This window comes from Geotrypetes seraphini, chromosome 8, assembly GCF_902459505.1.
Source record: "Geotrypetes seraphini chromosome 8, aGeoSer1.1, whole genome shotgun sequence".
Taxonomy (NCBI): Eukaryota; Metazoa; Chordata; class Amphibia; order Gymnophiona; family Dermophiidae; genus Geotrypetes; species Geotrypetes seraphini.
In genome coordinates, this window is record NC_047091.1 from 62,611,195 (window position 1) to 62,629,535 (window position 18,341).

Genomic DNA, 18,341 nt, shown 5'->3' on the forward strand with positions numbered 1-18,341 from the left:
TGTCAAGTGGGATAGGGTTGGAGACCATTAGGGTGGGAGTGAAATCGGTGGGCACTAGGGAGTTGTAAGAGACTGAAGGAGGGAAAGAGCATCTCAAGGAAGAAACCTTATCATTGAAGAATTTTGCTAGAACATCGGCTGAGGGAGAGGAGGGGAGCAAGGTGGGAGGTTAGGGAGCGCCAGATGTTGAATAGAGTACTGCTTTGATTGTTGGACCTGGAGATTTTGTCACCATAGAAGTTCTTTCTTGCTTTTTTTAGTGCTGTATTGTACAGCTTGATATTGACTCTCCAGGACTGTCTGTCTATAGCAGTGATTCCCAACCCTGTCCTGGAGGAACACCAGGCCAATCGGGTTTTCAGGCTAGCCCTAATGAATATGCATGAGAGAGATTTGCATATGATGGAAGTGATAGGCATACAAATTTGCTTCATGCATATTCATTAGGGCTAGCCTGAAAACCCAATTGGCCTGGTGTTCCTCCAGGACAGGGTTGGGAACCACTGGTCTATAGGACATTTTGATTTTTTCCATATGCGCTCCAAAGCTTGACATTTCTGTTTTAGCTCTATGTGATATGGGAGGAACCAAGGGGCCTTGCGGGGGATAGGAGATGGATTTAGTGGAAAGGGGGGCGAGGGAAAGATAGGTGGATTTGAAGAGAGCGACCCAGTTATGCCAATTAGTACCTGAATCTGCAGGCTTAGGGACAGAGGAGAATAGATTGAGAAATTTAGACCAGATCAAGTAGCTTGTGATTTTTTTGCGGAAGGTAATGGGGTTGGAAGTACGGGGTGGAGCCCCAAGGTACGACATAAAGATGGGGAGACAGAAAGCCCCTAGGAAGTGGTCAGACCAGGGGACATGTTCCCAGCGAGTGTCGTCAATTGACGTCTTGTGAGCGGTAAGGTCGAGGAAGCTAATGAGGTCTAGTGTGTGCCCCTTTTCGTGGGTTGGGGATGGTGCAGGGGGGGTGATGCCAAGGGAGGTGAGGAAGCTAATAAGTTCAATCGTATCCTTGCTGGTAATGTCGTCTAGGTGGAGATTGATGTCTCCGATGATCAATAATCTTTGGAACTTGAGGAAGGTGTTTGTTATAGTCTCAAGGACGAGTTCGGAGGAGTTGTTCCAAGGGGTAGGTGGGCGGTATAGGAGCAGGATGCCCAGTGGGTGAGGGTGAAGTTCATCGTTGACGGAAGCATGCATGTATTCTAGTGAGGTGTGGCAACCCCTTTCAAGGAGCTGAACATCGAAAAAGGATTTGTAGAGAATTGCCAGGCCACCTCCTTTACGGTTAGATCTAGGTGAAAAGAGACCTTGATAGCAATGGGAGCAGAGTTCATTTTGTGTAAATAGGTCATCTTTTTTAATCCATGATTCCGTGATGCATAGGAAACCAGGGTCAGAATCCTCAAGTAGGTCCTTCAGAATTTGAATCTTGTTGCAAGCGGATCTTGCGTTGCAATAAAGCATTGGGACTGGGGTGAGCGAGTCAGAGGCAAGGTTGGGGAGATTGGCAGGGGAAACAGACTTTAAAGAAGCATGGTTGATTCTTCAAGGGTTTTTTTTGGGAGGATGTGGTCTGGTGCGAATCAGTGTGGGGATTTTGAGGCCAGGGCAGATATTGGTATTTGCGGAATTGAGAAGATCGGGAGAAGGAGGTATTACGCAGAGGGTGGAGTTGAGGGAAAAGCAAAGTAGGAGGAGAAAGGGTCACGAGGGTGGCTTCATGGTGAGAGGTTGGTGAGCCTTTGGTGAGCTTTTGGGTTGTGAAAATATATATATATATATTTTTTTTTTTTTTTTATTTTTTTTTTAAAAGCTAGGCAACTTGATATCTAAGCAAGAAGAGGATCTAGACAACTAGATCGAGAGAGGACTAGACAGACTTAGCATACCTAGTATAGAGGTAAAGGAGAGGGCTTAAATTTTACACTCGTCCCTTAACATTGAAAGCACTTAGCAACTGAATAGTGTCCTATAGGAGAACTTAGAACAGGGTCAGGGTCAGGCGTATATTGGCTATACATGTGGTTTTACATGCGGTAACAGGCTATAGGTGCAGTTTATAACAATCTATGACATGCTGGACATGCAGTTTGTACAAGTTAAATAAGCAGGCTATACAAGCTATACAGGTTATATAGGGACAGGGAAAGCTGTGTTGAACCAGCTGATAGAATCCTCAGGAAGAGCAGCAGTTAGGAGAGATGAAAGAAAACACAATTCCCTCAGAGCCTGGTGTGCTTTTTCTCAAGTGTCTTGGCACTAGAGGACAGCGTTTGAGTGGCCCCTCAAATTAGTACAATGGATAAATCTTTACCGCGCATGTGCTAGCATCTTATGTTTATAAGCGCCATTTTTTGGAGTGGGTTTGTGTATTAACAACCCGAATGATCTATGCTCTGAGTAAGTACGCTGTGTTACATTTTGTTGGTTAGATCTTTAAAATTTAATCACTAATTATGCTTTCATGCTTTTATTTTTAGCCCGTTTAACCAAATACCCTGAAGAAGCCGCCTGACAGTGGCGAAACGGGTTCCCGTTGGATACGGTATATGGGGCTTAAGCGGTGTTCTACTTACAGCCGCGAAATAATTCTTCAACATCAAGTTGCAAGATAAGTGCCTTATTATGGCTGTTTTTGATGTTTTTTTAGAGATTATGCTTTTTGCACAGCTATTTTTGCACTATTGAATAAGCTATTTTGCTATTTGCACAATTTTGTATCATGCGTTTTGCACAGTTCTTGATATAAGTGAAAAAACAATATAAAAAAATAAGTTATATAAAATTCCATAAAATTCTATAAAAACTACTAATGCTACAAATTGTTGAGTAGTCAAGAGAGAGATATATTTCATAAATATTGACATATTTAGTCATATTTAAATATATGAAGGTTTTTGATCAATGAAAGATATCCACGCCACAATTCCTATATGGATGATACTATTATGATCCTTGGAGTGGCAATTCTGAGATCTTTTTCTTCATTTTGACCATTATATTTATAACATTCATTTGGATGGTCTTTTTCTCAACTGATTAACCTTTTGTGGATCTACCTAAACATAGGTGCCAATAAGAACATAAGAATTGCCGTACTGGGACAGACCGAAGGTCCATCAAGCCCAGTATCCTGTTTCCAAAAGTGGCCAACCCAGGTCCCAAGTACCTGGCAGAAACCCAAAGAGTAGCAACATTCCAAAGCTGAGACTGTGATGTCATAATGCCTCATTCCACCATTGCCTAAGAGCCAACCTCATCAGTGATGTCACAAAGGCTTGATTATCTTATACTTGGCTCACATAAGAACATAAGAGCTGCCATACTGGGACAGACCGAAGGTCCATCAAGCCCAGTATCCTGTTTCCAACAGTGGCCAACCCAGGTCCCAAGTACCTGGCAAGATCCCAAGGAGTAAAACAGATTTTATACTGCTTATTCGAGGAATAAGCAGTGGATTTCCCCAAGCCATCTCAATAATGGCCTATGGACTTCTCTTTTAGGAAATTATCCAAGCATTTTTTTTAAAACCATACTAAGCTAACTAATTTCACCACATTCTCTGGCAATGAATTCCAGAGTTTAATTACACATTATATGAAGAAATATTTTCTCTGGTTTGTTTTAAATTTACTACTTAATAGCTTCATGGCATGCCCCCGAGTCCTAGTATTTTTGGAAAGAGTGAACAAGCGATTCACATCTACCCTTTCCACTCCATTCATTATTTTATAGACCTCTATCATATCCTTTTGCCATGTCCCATCATTGCTGATGTCACTTCCTATTTCCTCTATCATATCATCCCATCCCTTTTATCATTTTGTCGCCCTTCTCTGTACCTTTTCTAATTCTGCTATATCTTTTTATTATATACAGTGACCAGAACTGCACACAGTATTCAAGTTGCGGCTGTACCATAGAACGATATAAGAGCATTATAACATTTTCATCTTTGTTTTCCATTCCTTTCCTGATAATTCCTAACACTTTATTTGCTTTCTTAGCTGCCACCGCCGCACTTTGATCTGAGGGTATCAACAATACCACCTAGATACTTTTTCTGGGCAGTGATTCCTAACTTAGAACCCAGTATCACGTAGCTGCACACATATGCTACAGATGCGACACAGCCATGTTTCAGCTGAAGTGCCTCTCAGGAGTCAAAAAATCTTTAACATTGCTCTGATCGTACAGAAATAGTATCGGTTGAATTAGTCAGTAGAGCACCCTAGAGTGCATATCACATAGGTTATCTAGAAAGCACAGCAAGGAGTAAGGATTCTTTGACTCCGAGGCAAGCACTTCAGCTGAAACACGGCTGTGTCGCATCTGTAACATATGGGTATTGTTGGCACCTACTATATATTTAGGTGTCAGCTTATAAAATTGCTTTTTAAATGAACATCAAAGTTCTAGTATAATATTTTAAAGGGCTTGCCATACCCTTTACAGACTGAGATACCGCACTTCCTGCACTTATGCTCCTCTACTAGTCGATAGCTTGAAATATTTTTTGATATTTTGGTTCAGTTGTCTTTAATCAGCGAGGACATTTTTTTTTTTTTCTTACAATGTAAAAATCTACTATAATAAAACCCTAAGCGTGCATGCACACTTCAAACTTCGTGATCCATTGCTCCATGCCAGTAGAACGAGCCTGTGGCGGTTTTCTGGCTCTTACTGCGCATGTGGAGTTTGAAATTGTGACCACGGACGCAAGGAGGCGGAGAACACGCTGGCAACTCCCCCCTCCCACCTTTACTCACTCTAAGAGGACCACACAATGGAGAAGGGAGAAGGGGCCATGGTTTGGGAGCAGGTAGAACACGCCGGCAATTCTCCCCTCCCTTACTCACTCACTCTAATAGGACCACACAACGGAAGCAGCTGCAGTTTGGGAGCAGGTATTAGGGAGCAGGGAAGAGGTGCTGCTGAACAGGGGGGAGGTAAAACGAAGGGAGAAGGGTTGCTGCTGGACAGGGGGAGCAGGGAAGGGGTGGTAGTAGACAGCCAAGGAAAGAGAGAGACAGAAAGAAAGACAGATAGAAAACGGCCAAGGAGAGAGAGAAAGAAAGAAAGAAAGACAGACACACACATCTATTCTAGCACCCGTTAATGTAACAGGATTAAAGACTAGCGTATTTATATTTTTTATTCACAAATGATGAATTTTATGCAACCTGAGCAGATGCTGTGGAGGATTCATATTTCCAGTTGGGAGGAAGTACTCTCTTTATCTTATAATAATGAGCCAGCCTGTGAATTCTGCTTTCAATCAATATCAGGCGGAATTTAGCATCTTTATCCTTTCAGTTTCTCTCAAGATGTTTGTAAACTGCTACAGCCTTCTTGATGAGATGGTACAGATCCTCAGGAAGGTCTGGGGCAAATCCTTTGGACTTCAGGATTCTTAGGATCTTGTTGCCAGTAACAAAGCGAACTTGAGCAACACCATGAGAATCCCTAAGAATTACACCAATCTGTGATGGAGTCAGGCCCTTCTTTGCCAGCTTGTAAATCTGTTCCTTGACATCATCAGAAGTGAGCATCAAACTTGTAGGCACACTACGTCTATAGTCAGCGAGGACATTTTGATAGACATTTATTATGTATGGCTCTCGTTTTTGGTCATTCCCACTTCATATGTTTGACTTTTCACAAGATTTTTGTTCTTCATTTTCTTTTGTTGGTGGCATAAAGGCACCAGTTATAGAATTAGCCTCCATTTGCCTGGAGGGAGACATATTACACGCCCACTGATCATAAGGAATGCCTCAGCTAATCAGCGGTATCTTCTTATCTTGTGGTGAATCCTCTTATTTCAGTAAGAGAGCGGCTCTATGAGTCAGGTACAGCAGATCATCTTTTGTATTGTGTCTGTTCTCATTGATTGCATTTTATTTTGGTTTTACAATTTTTATAATGTTACTGTTAGATCTTTTTATCTTTTTCCTTTATTTTGATTGTCTTCATTACTATATTGAATATAATTAATGTATGTGTAGTAATTTATGTATTTGATGTATTTATCTGAAAAAATTAACAAAAATATATTTTAAATTTTTTTTAAAACAAGATCTTTTTATGTGTTGTTGAATTACTGTGTATGCTTGAAAGTGGAATCCGCAGAGAATTGTTTAGATTGAGTGGAATACAAATATTTTAAAAATAAAATGTCACTGAGCAGTACCAGAGAGAAGAAGGAGCCATTTCTTCTGCACTGTGTTACCATTGGATCTTTTCTCCCTCCATAATCACTGTTATTGCAATTCTTTTGACTTGATGGAGCCCATGGGACCCTGGCAGGATGGACTGAAGGATCCTCCTCTCTCCCCTAACACCCACATACTTACACTCAGCATTTTCGAAGCACTGGGTCTCTTCTTGGGATTTTTCATCAGCGTCACTTTAAGAAAGTTATGAAATGCTGCTGACCTGAAAAACAGAAGGACAATACTGCAATATCCGTGCAGTGGGAGGAAACTGTAGGAGGAAAATACAGCAACATCCATGCAGTGGGAATAAACTGCAGGAGGAGAATGTAGCAACATCTGTGCAGTGCGAAGATATCACAGTAGGAGAATTCAGCAGCATCCATATAGTGTAAAAAAAAAACAACCCACAAAAGGAGAATTCAGCAACATTCATGCAGTGTAAGAAACCAGAGAAGGAGAATACAGCACATTCATGCAGTGCAAGGAAACTGCAGGCGGATAACAGAGCAACATTCATGCAGTGTAAGGAAATCACAGGAGAAAAATACAGCAACATCCGTGTTGTATAAGGAATTTGCAGGAGGAGTATACACCAATATCCATGCAGAGCAAGGAAATTGCAAGCGGATAATACAGCAACATCCATGCAGTGTAAGAAACTGGAGAATAAAGCACATTCATGCAGTGCAAGGAAACTGGAGGCAGATAATACAGCAACATCCATGCAGTGTAAGGAAATCACAGGAGAAAAATACAGCAACATCCGTGTTGTATAAGGAATTTGCAGGAGGAGTATACAGCAATATCCATGCAGTGAAAGGAAACTGCAGGCGGATAACAGAACAACATCCATGCAGTGTAACGAAATCACAGGAGAAAAATACAGCAACATTCGTGTTGTATAAGGAATTTGCAAGAGGAGAATACAGCAATATCCATGCAGTGTAAGGAAACTACAGGAGGCTTGTTATTCAATAAATTTGCACATGCATCTTGGGCGCCCACACAGATTTGGCCATGCAAATCTGGGCACCATATCTAGAATCTGGGGAAAGTGACAAGAAGCAGACTACTAATAGATGCTAACTCGGTATCAGGTACTCACCACTTGCATTTGTCTTTCAACCTTGGGGGTTGGTAGCCACTTTTTGACATGAGAAAGAGAACCCTGAAAGACAGAGCACAGACCATTTCTATGTGTGTTCTTCCACCAGCTAAATCATAAGTCTGTCCAACACTGTATTTCAGCAACTAGTTAAAACATCAGCCCTCTAATTCTATATAGTGCGACAATGTATATTTAGGTGCACAAATGGAAAATGGGTGTCTAAGCAGGGGGGGAAATGGCAGTTAGGCACCTAACTGCACTATATGCTACCCTAGTAGCATATCTACAGGTGGGCCAGTGACAGTACCACACTGCCCTCTCCTCCTCTAATCTCTGTGGCCTCTCGGCATCTGCCTTCCTATCTCCAAACTTCTCACCCTGCACCCTCAGCACCAGCAGTGATTCATTTTTGCTGCTGTTGCTGGACCCCAGGCTTCCCTCTACATCTCGCTGCACAGGAAACAGCAAGTGACATCAGCAGTGGTGGGACATGGCAAAAAGAAGTCTGGGGTGCCGGTACCAGCAGCAAAAATGAATCTCTGCTAGCGCCGGGGATGCCTGTAAGGTACACCAGAGAGAGATGGGATTCAGAGATAAGAGGGCAGATGCCAGGAGGTTGCGGAATAGAGAGGAAGAGAGATGCTGGATGTGGGGTAGATGTAAAAACTTGGGGTTTATTTCATATCTCTGGGTGAAAAAGAATTTCCTAACATTACCCTTAAGTCTACCACCCTGCAACCTCAATTCATACCCTCTAGTTTTACCATTTTCCCTTCTCTGGAAAAGATTTGTTTCTGTATTAATACTTTTCAAGTATTTAAATGTCTGTATCATATATCCCGTGTGTCTCCTTTCCTCTAGATCAGGGGTCTCAAAGTCCCTCCTTGAGGGCCGCAATCCAGTCGGGTTTTCAGGATTTCCCCAATGAATATGCATGAGATCTATATGCATGCACTGCTTTCAATGTATATTCATTGGGGAAAACCTGACTGGATTGCGGCCCTGAAGGAGGGACTTTGAGACCCCTGCTCTAGAGTATACGTATTCAAGTCTTCCAGTCTCTTCTCATAGTTTCAAGTTTATTAGGATTATCAAGGTTATCTAAGCGGTTTTTACAATCAGGTACTCAAGCATTTTCTCTCTCTGTCCCAGTGGGCTCACAATCTATCTAACGTACCTGGGGCTATGGCCTTTTGGCTCAAGCCCCATACCATTTCATTGCTTTCTTCTGGAGCACGTCAAGTCTTTTTATATCTTTAGCCAAATATGGCCTCCAAAATTGAACATAGTACTCCAAGTGGGGCCTCTTACATCCTAAAGCATATGACTCCCTCTGATTTCTACTCCCCAAGAGCATCAATCTGCACTACTCTGCACTGAATTTTAGTTGCCAAACATTAGACCATTCTAACTTTTGCAGATTCATTTTCATGTTTTCCACTCCCTCCTGGATGTTCACTCTGTTACAAGTCTTGGTATCATCTGCAAAAAGACAATCCTTACCTTCTAACCCTTCAGCAAAGTTGCTCACAAACATATTGAACAGGATTGGCCCCAACACCGATCCTTGAGACATTCCACTATTCACCTTTCCTTTCTCCAAGTGAATTCTATTAACCACCAGCTTCTGTTGTCTGTCTGTCAACCAGTTTCTAATCCAGTTCATCACTTTGGGTCCTAAATTCAGCCCGTCAAGTTTATTCAAGAGTCTCCTGTGAGGAACCGTGCCAAATCTATATAAATTACAACTAGTGCATGTCCTCAATCCAATTCTCTGGTCGCCCAGTCAAAGAATCTGATCAGATTCGTTTGGCACGATTTAATTTGAGTAAAACCATTTTGCCTCAGATCTTGTGACCCATTGAATTCTAGAAAGTTCTTTATCCTTTTCTTTAGCAATGCTTCCATTATTTTTCCAATAACCAAAGTGAGGCTTACCGATCTGTAGTTCTGTTTCATCTCTGTGACCACTTTTGTGAAGAGGGACCACATCCATTCTTCTCCAATCCCATGGAAACTCTCCTTTCTCCAAGGAATTATTGAACAAATTTTTAAGAGGACCCACTAGAACCTCTCTTAGCTCCTTCAGTATCCTGGGATGGATCCTGTCCGGTCCATGGCTTTATCCACCTTAAATTTTTCAAGTTGTTCATAAACACTTTCTTTTGTGAACAATGCAATATCCACTCCATTCTCATGTGTAACTTTGCCAGCCAATCATGGCCCTTCTCCAGGATTTTCTTCCCTGAACACAGAGCAGTAGTATTTGTTTAGCACATTTGCTTTTTCCTCATCGCTCTCCACCTAGTGGTAGAAATAGGGAAAGCTGCAAGTATCCCTGGGAGTAAGTAGGATGGAATCTTGCTACTCTTTGGGATTCTGGAATCTGACTATTCTTTGGGATTCTAGAATCTTTTTACTCTTTGGGATTCTGCCAGGTTTTGTGACCTGAATTGACCATGTTAGAAAAAGGAGATTGGGCTAGATAGACCAGTGGTTCCCAACCCTGTCCTGGAGGACCACCAGGCCAATCAGATTTTCAGGCTAGCCCTAATGAATTTGCATGAGAGAGATTTGCATATAATGGAAGTGGCAGGCATGCAAATCTGCTCCATGCATATTCATTAGGGCTATCCTGAAAACCCGATTGGCCTGATGGTCCTCCAGGACAGGGTTGGGAACCACTGAGATAGACCATCAGTCTGCCCCAATATGGCTATTCATATGTTCTTACTTTATTACAAACTTACCAGTCAATATACAGCTGGTGATGGAGAGCATTTTTTTTTTAAGCACTCAACATCACGGGCAGAATTAAGCCCAGATATTCAATGCTTGGTCACATCTGGGTGCCAGCACTAAATATCTCAGGCCAAGCCAGAATGCGTTAGCCAACAGAACATATGTGAATCCCAGTCAATATTCATAAGGTGAAGCAAGTGTCCTTACCCTGTCCAATTCCCTCCTCCCTCCCCTTGATCCTGAACCCCCTCCCTTGAAAACAATTAAAGCCCCCTAAAGAGGCCCTCACTCTCCAACACTTATAGGACCCCCATGCCTACCTATGATATCCCTGCAGTCTATGGCAGTGTTTCTGAACTCGGACCTGAAGTATCCCCTTGCCATTCAGGTTTTCAGGATATTTACAATGAATATGCTTGAGATTTATTTGCATACACTGCCTTTATTGTATGCATATCTCTTTCATGCATATTTACTGTGGATATGCAGAAAATCTGTCTGGCAAGGGAGTACTCCAGGTCCGAGTTTGGAAACACTGTTCTAAGGTAGGGTTAATAGATTTCATCTATAAAAAAAGGAGGACACATGGCCCTGCACTGTTCCACCCCAGCCATATCCCATTCCACCCTGCTCCGCCCCAGCTCCACCCTACTCTGCCCTCAGCCCCGCCCCCACGCATACTTCATCTCTTCTTCCCCGAGCTTGGGGCCGCGTCTGGAGGGCCTCCGAGCATGCATGGATGCGATGTGCTGACATCATGTCTCATCTGCGCATGCTCGGAAGCCCTCCAGGTGCGACCCTGAGCTTGGGGGGGGTCTTCCAAAACCAGGACAAACTGTCGGGTTTTGGAAATCCCCATGGACACCCGGACATTTGATAACCCTGGACTAAGAGGTCCTCTGGGCAGGAACGATGCCCACTGCCACTAGAGGTCATGGCGTCTATTTTGAGGCCAGAGCCATACCATAATGAGCTGGAGTAAGTGGGCATTGCTCCTGCCCATAGCCTTTTTGCTGTACCAGTTTAGCTGCCCTAGCCGGCTAGGTACCGGTTCTGCCCAAGCACCAACTGAACAGTGAAGGGGCGGTTTGTGTTAATATCCTGATGCACTGTCCTGTCACATGCACTGAATATCACTAGATAGGCAGGCACAATTGATTTAACCAGCAGAACACTTTGAATATTGATCCATTAGATTGTAAACTCTCTGATCATTGTGAACCCACTTGCCCAGTGGTGTAGCAAGGGTAAGTGGCACCCAGGGCGGTGGGCCAGTGGCAGTGGCACCCCCCCTGCCCTCTTCTCCGCCCCCTACTCCTTCCCGACCATCCACTGCCATGGATGCACCCCTGTTCCTTTCCCCCGGAACTTTTTAATTTTCCAGGCGAGAGCAACAACATGAACTTGCTGCCCACATTATGTCGGCTATCCCACTGACGTCATTTCCTAGGCGTGGGGCCCAGAAGTGATGTCAGAGAGAGGCGATACCGACGCAGGCAGCAAGTTCGTAATGCTGCTCGCACATGAAAAATTAAAGAGGTACAAGGGAAGGGGCACACACGCGTGGCAGGGGGATTGGGAAAGAGGGGGGCAGAGAGGAGGATGGGTGCCTGCACCCTTTACAAAGACCACCCCCTCCTTACTACGCCAGTGCACTTGCCCTGAAACCATTAGAGCATTTAGTGGCAGCGCTAGTCTGGTGCTAATCACCTTTAACACTGGTGTTAGGTTTTGAGCATCGGCCCCTCTCCCCCCTCCTCATCTTTTCAGGCTACTCTTCACCTGAAGCAAACTTATCTGTTCTCTCAAACCTCCACTCTCCTTAAAAGAGATAGGGCTAGATTCACCAAGCCCACAAATCGTATTTGCATTCGTGTACTGACCCAATTTTCCTCCGACCCGATTCACTAACCTCTGTGCCAATTATCCTCTGATCCAATCCGATCCGTGCATGCAAATGAGGGGGAACGGCATGCAAAGTCGGAAGGATGCGATTCACAACACAATTTCAGGAACACCAACTGGGCTGCCTGATCAAAAAACAAGCGATTGCTGAGGACCAGTTGCTTGTTTAAAAACCCCTGCACTCTGCCCTGACTCTCCTGCTCTCGGTCGCCCTGCTCTCTGCCCCAATTATCCTGCTCTCTGCCACCTTGCTCTCTGCCCCAACTCTCCTGCTCTCTGCCGCCCTCTCTCTGCCCCGACTCTCCTGCTCTGACTCTCCTGCTCTCGGCCACCCTGCTCTCTGCCCTGATTATCCTGCTCTCTGCCACCTTGCTCTTTGCCCTGATTCTCCTGCTCTCTGCCTCCCCGCTCTCTGCCCTGACTCTCCTGCTCTCGGCTACCCTCCCTCTGCCCCGATTAGCCTGCTCTCTGCCACCTCACCCTCTGCTCTTGGCTGCCCCGACTCTCCTGCTCTCAGCTGCCGTGCTCTCTGCCCCGACTCTCCTGCTCTCTGTCGCCTCGTTCTCTGCCCCGACTCTCCTGCTCTCTGCCCCGACTCTTCTGTTCGCCCCTGCAGTGCGAGCCCATGATTTTAAACCGCAGGTTTAACGCGGGTTAAAACCATGGGCTCGCGAAGTAAAAAAAAAGTTTCCAGGTCTGTCGGGCATGGAGGGCCAGCGCATGCGCAGATCATCTACAGGCAAAGAAAATTGTCTGCGAATGTGTCAGGATCACTCTCTAGCGATCTGTGTGATCGGGGGGGGGGGGGGGGGGGGGACGATCCTCTGATCGCTCTCATTTGAATAAGGACCTGTTGTGGATCAGTCGGCCTGTCACGGATCACATATGGATCGGACATGATCAGGAAGGTTATTGAATTTAGTCCATACTGTCTCTTATCCTGACAAGAAATGCTTTGCTTTATCTATCCTCAACATTCCCTTCTGCTGCTACAGATTAACACATTCTCATCTGAAGTTAGGATTTTCTATGGTAAAGTCTATAAGCAAACATAGTCCAAAACATAGGGTTACCATATGGCTCCAGAAAAAGGAAGATGGATTCAGACATCGGGGTTTTACTTCCATCGACAGCAATAGAAGTAAAACACAGATGTCTCAATCTGCCCTCCTTTTTTTGGAGCTGTTTGGTAACTGTAAAATAAATAATCCTATTTAAAAACTTCCTCTGCAAAACATAAATGTGAGCTTTTAAAGGTTGATGTATATGCAGAGAATCTCCTTCCTGTCCCAGATTAGACATGTGAAGGAGGGGGGTTGCCCCTGTCATTTGCGCTCTGCTCTTCCCTCACAAGACTTCTTTGATTGCTGTGCTCATTCTGAAACCTGGGTTTGCTCTTTATTCAACACCCACACTCTCAAGATCTCAGGGTGAATCCTTATCGTGGGCATAATGAAAGCCAGACAACAGACACCAAGAACACTGCCTAATACAGAGACAGACAAGTGACACATCTCTTTGGGTTTCTACTACAGAAAAAACATATAGGCCCTTCTTTCACTGTCCTAAAGTGACAGGGAATAGACATCTTTTAGAAAAGATACAGAGAAGGGTGATGAAAATATTAAAGGAGATGGGATGGCTTCCCTATGAAAAAAGGCAAAAGAGGTTAGATCTCTTTAGCTTGGAGAAGAGACAGCTGAAGGGGAGGGAATGGAGACTTGTATACCACCTTTTTGTTGCTGGTGGGCACTGGAGCAGTACTGGGATTTTATCTCACAAGCTCTGGGTACAAGGGCAGCAGCTCAGCCTGTGAGCCACAGCCCTTCCTGAGTAGAGTAAAATGAGTAAATGTGAATCACTTGTTCACTCTTTCCAGAAATACAGGTACTAGGGGACATGCAATGAAGCTACTAAGTAGTAAATTTTAAATTTGTTGCCAGAGAATGTGTTAAAATCAGTCAGCTTAACAGGGTTTAAAAATGGTTTGGCTAAGTTCCTAAAAGAGAAGTGTTTAATGATTTGGGTCCTGAAACTTTGACTCAGAGGGGCATTTTCAATAGGACACCCCAGTCCAAGTTTAGACGTTTTGGGAACACATCCAAAAATCATGTAAATAAAATGACTATTTTCAAAATGGCAAAATGTTTTTTATTTTAAAAAATAACCATTTCTAGACTTTTTGTGTTCAGTGCATCTATTTTTTAAGATCATTTAAAAAAAACAAGAACAACCCATGTCCAAAAGAAAAACGCACACAAACAAGCCATTGGGACATACAAGCAGCCATCATTTTAGCAGTGGCCACAGAGACATTTCAGCAGAACAGAGGAGATCCTGTAGTGACTGTCACATTTCACAGTCCTAGGCACACATGTCACTATAAATAGCTTACATTGTATGATGAGCCCTCCAAAACCCAGCCAAAATTTACTATACCCGCCTGAACACCACAATAGCCCTTATGTCTGCAGGTGTCATCTTTATATAGGTACAGTAAGTTTTGGAAAACTCACCATATAATATAAGCAGGTTATTTTAATGCGACGTTCACTGCAGTACCCCCTAGAGCAGTGGTCTCAAACTCAAACCCTTTGCAGGGCCACATTTTGGATTTGTAGGTACTTGGAGGGCCTCAGAAAAAATAGTTACTGTCTTATTAAAGAAATGACAATTTTGCATGAGGTAAAACTCTTTATAGTTTATAAATCTTTCCTTTTGGCTAAGTCTTAATAATAATATTGTAATTTATAGTTAAAGAGGCATATGATCAAAAAACTATTTTATTTTACTTTTGTGATTATGATACATATACCAAGGGCCTCAAAATAGTACCTGGCGGGCCGCGTGTTTGAGACCAATGCCCTAGAGTGCCCCTCTGCTCTGCTCAGATGTCTGTGTGGCCATCTGAAACTGTAATACAGGCTGGTATGTAGGGTTACCAGATTTTCCGTTTGGAAAATCCAGACCCCTTAGACCCGCCCCCAGTCCTGCCTCCAGTTATGCCCCAGTCCCACCCTAGCCACGCCCCTCAGTGCCTGCTCTTGCCAGGAAGGAGGGCATGCGCGCATGCCCTCCTCCCCGATGGCGAGGTCTTAGAAGCTTTTCAAAAACCGGACAAAGTGCCGGGTTTTGAAAAGCCATCCAGACTCCCGGACATGTCCTCAAAAGAAGGACATGTCCGGGGAAATCCAGACGTCTGGTAATCCTACTGGTATGTACTGTTTCTGAAATATTGAATGGAAACGTACTTGAGTGTCCAGGAAACGATACAAAGATCAACAAGCAATGTGGATCACCCGATTATTACATATAATGTAAATTTAAAACAGAGGAAAAAAGTGCTCAAAAACCCCCTGGAATATGATCAAAAAGACCATAGCCAATTGGGGTTGGTTTTCATCACTGGTCAAAAAACCCCTGTGTAGTTTTTTAATTTTTTCAAATTGCTCACATATTCTTAATTTGCTGCCATGCAGCAATCCTCACCATGGCAGCAAATTAAGAATATGTGAGCAATTTGAAAAAAATTTTTGTACCGGCACCACACAAGCTCTGTTGTTACCCCCGAAGAAGCCCGTTGGAGCGAAACAGATGGGACCTCCGTCGGGTCACTAAGATAAGTGCTTGATATTTAAAAGCAATGTGTTTTCTTAAACATTGAATTTTACTTAGAGCTGCTGGTTCTTTCAAGCTCAATCATAAATAAGAGAGATTTTGATATAAAATTTTTTTTTGATATTCTAACATTCAAAAAAATATTATAAAAATATAGCACATATTTGATAAGAATAAATTTAATATCACATAAAAAATTAAAAAACTACACAGGGGTTTTTTGACCAGTGATGAAAACCAACCCCAATTGGCTATGGTCTGTTTGATCATATTCCAGGGGTTTTTTGAGGTCTTTTTTCCTCTGTTTTAAATGTACTGTTTCTTTCACATCTTTGGGAGGTGTCAGGGGATGGTAACCACTGGGGGAGTAAGGGGGGGGTTCATGCCTTAATTCCTCCAGTGGTGAGTTTGGGTACTTTTTTGGCCCTTATTCATATTTTAAAAAGGTCTAGCCACAAACATCTTAATGGTGCCCTGGACTTTTTGTTAAATGTTTTATCACTGCAAAATGTCCAAATCCTAAGACCATCCAAAACATGCCTTCAACATGCCCCCTTAGAATTTAGACAAACAAGGCACGACCAACCTAGAAAAACGTCTAAAACAGGGGTGTCCAACGTTTTGGCTTCCCTGGGCTGCATTGGCCAAAAAAAATGTTTCTGGGGCAGCGCAAAAGCTGCGGCAAGACAGAGGAGGGAGCCGGCAAGACGGTAAACACCCGGGGGCAGCAGAGGAAAACACTGCATTGCCCTCGACCGGGGCCGCACAAAATACTTCACTGGGCCGCATGCGGCCCTCGGGCTGCAGGTTGGACACCCCTGGTCTAAAATATGGGTTTTGAAAATAGGGATTTCGACATTTTAGCAGGAAAAATGTCCAAATGCCACTTTATGCCATTTTTTCTCTTTTGAAAATGAACCCCTTAGTGGCGTTTCCTTCAGCCAGAAAAGCTTTGAGGTCTAAAGATTCTTATCTATTAATTTTCTGTCTTTCAGGAGCATTCGCCATAAAAAGGTGCTGGCATCATTGTTTTCATATACTGCTGTTGGGTTTTGGAATGAACTTCCTTTATTGGTGAAGAAACAAATTTTTTTATTATGCCTTTCATAAAAGCTCTATCTTCTCCAACATTTTTAAAATTAGGGTTAGATTTTCATTTTTTTTCTTTCTTTTGTTAACATTATTGTAGTTCAGTGTATTACTGTAAATCGCTCAGGGCCCATTGGGGGAGAAAACAGTTTATAAATACTAGATTAGATTAGAAAAGTCCATAAACCATTATATTATGATGAACTTGAGAAAATCCACTGCTTATTACTTGGATAAACAGCATAAGATCTACTAGGAACTTGTTACCTGAATTGTCCACTGTTGGAAACAGCATACTAGGCTTGATGGATCTTGGATCAGTCCAAGTATGACAATGCTTATGTACTTATGTTCCTGAAATAGGCCCTAATTCTCATCCCATTCCCTTATTTAATTCTCTCTCTCCTTGTTTACCTCAGCGGGTGAAGGTCAAACATCGGAGGCTGCAGTTCTGCCACTTCAATGGCCGTAATCCCGAGGGACCAGATATCACACAGCTCATTATATCCTCCTTTCAACTCTACTGCCGCCACCTCAGGGGCCATCCTGGAGTGAGGAAACCATGTGATTAGTATACACGCTAACTACATGGATACAGAAGCACACTCATTGTGTCTGAGGAAACAACCCTCCTCCTCCATTTATGTAGCCGTGTTAGGCTTCTTTATCGCCGGCTGCGGTGGAAAAAGCTCCAACACTCATAGATTTCCTATGAGCGTTGGAGCTAATACCATTGCGGCCGGCGATTAAAAAAAAAGTCTAACGCGGCTTCACAAAAGGGGGGCCAAAGTCTGAGTCATCAATCCAAACACACACTTCTTTGTACACATTATACTGTACCAGTATGGTGTGCCAATGAAAGACATTCTCCTGGAAATTGTAGCAGTGATTTGTGCCGAGATGCCAAAATCAGCTGAAAGGAAAGAGAAACAGAGCATGCATCACTTAACACCTTCCAAGAATCTGTGTGAGTGTAAGTCAAGGTGGGCATATATATATCATGGTGAATTTTCACAGGAAGCTAATTAGACTAGTTATATTGTCTAACTCCACATGTCTGAAACCATCTATCAGAAAGAGATCAGTTTACTTTATTTTTTAATTTATTGTTAACCGCGTCGAGCTTCCTTTGGTTGAAGACCCAGTATATAAGGTTAAGTTTTAGTTTAGATCTATCGTAGGTAGTGGTTCTAACTTATGGAACAAACTACCATGTAGTTTTAAGAGAGATTATTAAGTAGTTAAGCCACGCTTAAAATCTTGATCAAGCCAGTTGATTTATTTGGCAATATTGTAAGTAATGGGATTGTAACCCAACTCTTCTATCCTTTTGTGATCCACCTTGAGCTGCATTTAGGTTAAGTAGAAGGGACTGCCTCTGAGGATTTCGCATCATGTGCGGCAGTGATGGTGATTACCTTGCCAGAGATGTCGCCTGTTCTTGGAGGAATCTCGGGTCCCCAGATGATTGCCATCGGAACTGGGGTTGATGGCTTGTAATTATTATGATTATTTAACATCAGATCTTAATGCTTTTTTGGAATATATTTTATTTTTATTTTTCTCTATACTTATTTTTATCTCTATTTTTTATTTACTTTAATTATTATTTTTAACTAGTCTTTAAGCCCGTTACATTAACGGGTGCTAGA

At 43.0% G+C, this 18,341-nt stretch overlaps 1 protein-coding gene across 5 annotated transcripts in view; it reads right to left on the bottom strand.

Moving 5' to 3' along the window:
* MAP4K1 (mitogen-activated protein kinase kinase kinase kinase 1) overlaps positions 1 to 18,341 on the bottom strand; it is a 176,053-nt gene that overhangs the window by 68,268 nt on the left and 89,444 nt on the right. For all 5 annotated transcript variants that reach the window (XM_033956546.1, XM_033956543.1, XM_033956542.1 and 2 more), the window contains exons 8-11: positions 17,530 to 17,602; positions 17,104 to 17,235; positions 7,333 to 7,395; positions 6,366 to 6,447 (exon numbers count right to left, since the gene is read on the bottom strand). In XM_033956546.1, the coding sequence (XP_033812437.1) occupies positions 6,366 to 6,447; positions 7,333 to 7,395; positions 17,104 to 17,235; positions 17,530 to 17,602 (350 nt within the window). The remainder of the gene's footprint in view (positions 1 to 6,365; positions 6,448 to 7,332; positions 7,396 to 17,103; positions 17,236 to 17,529; positions 17,603 to 18,341) is intronic.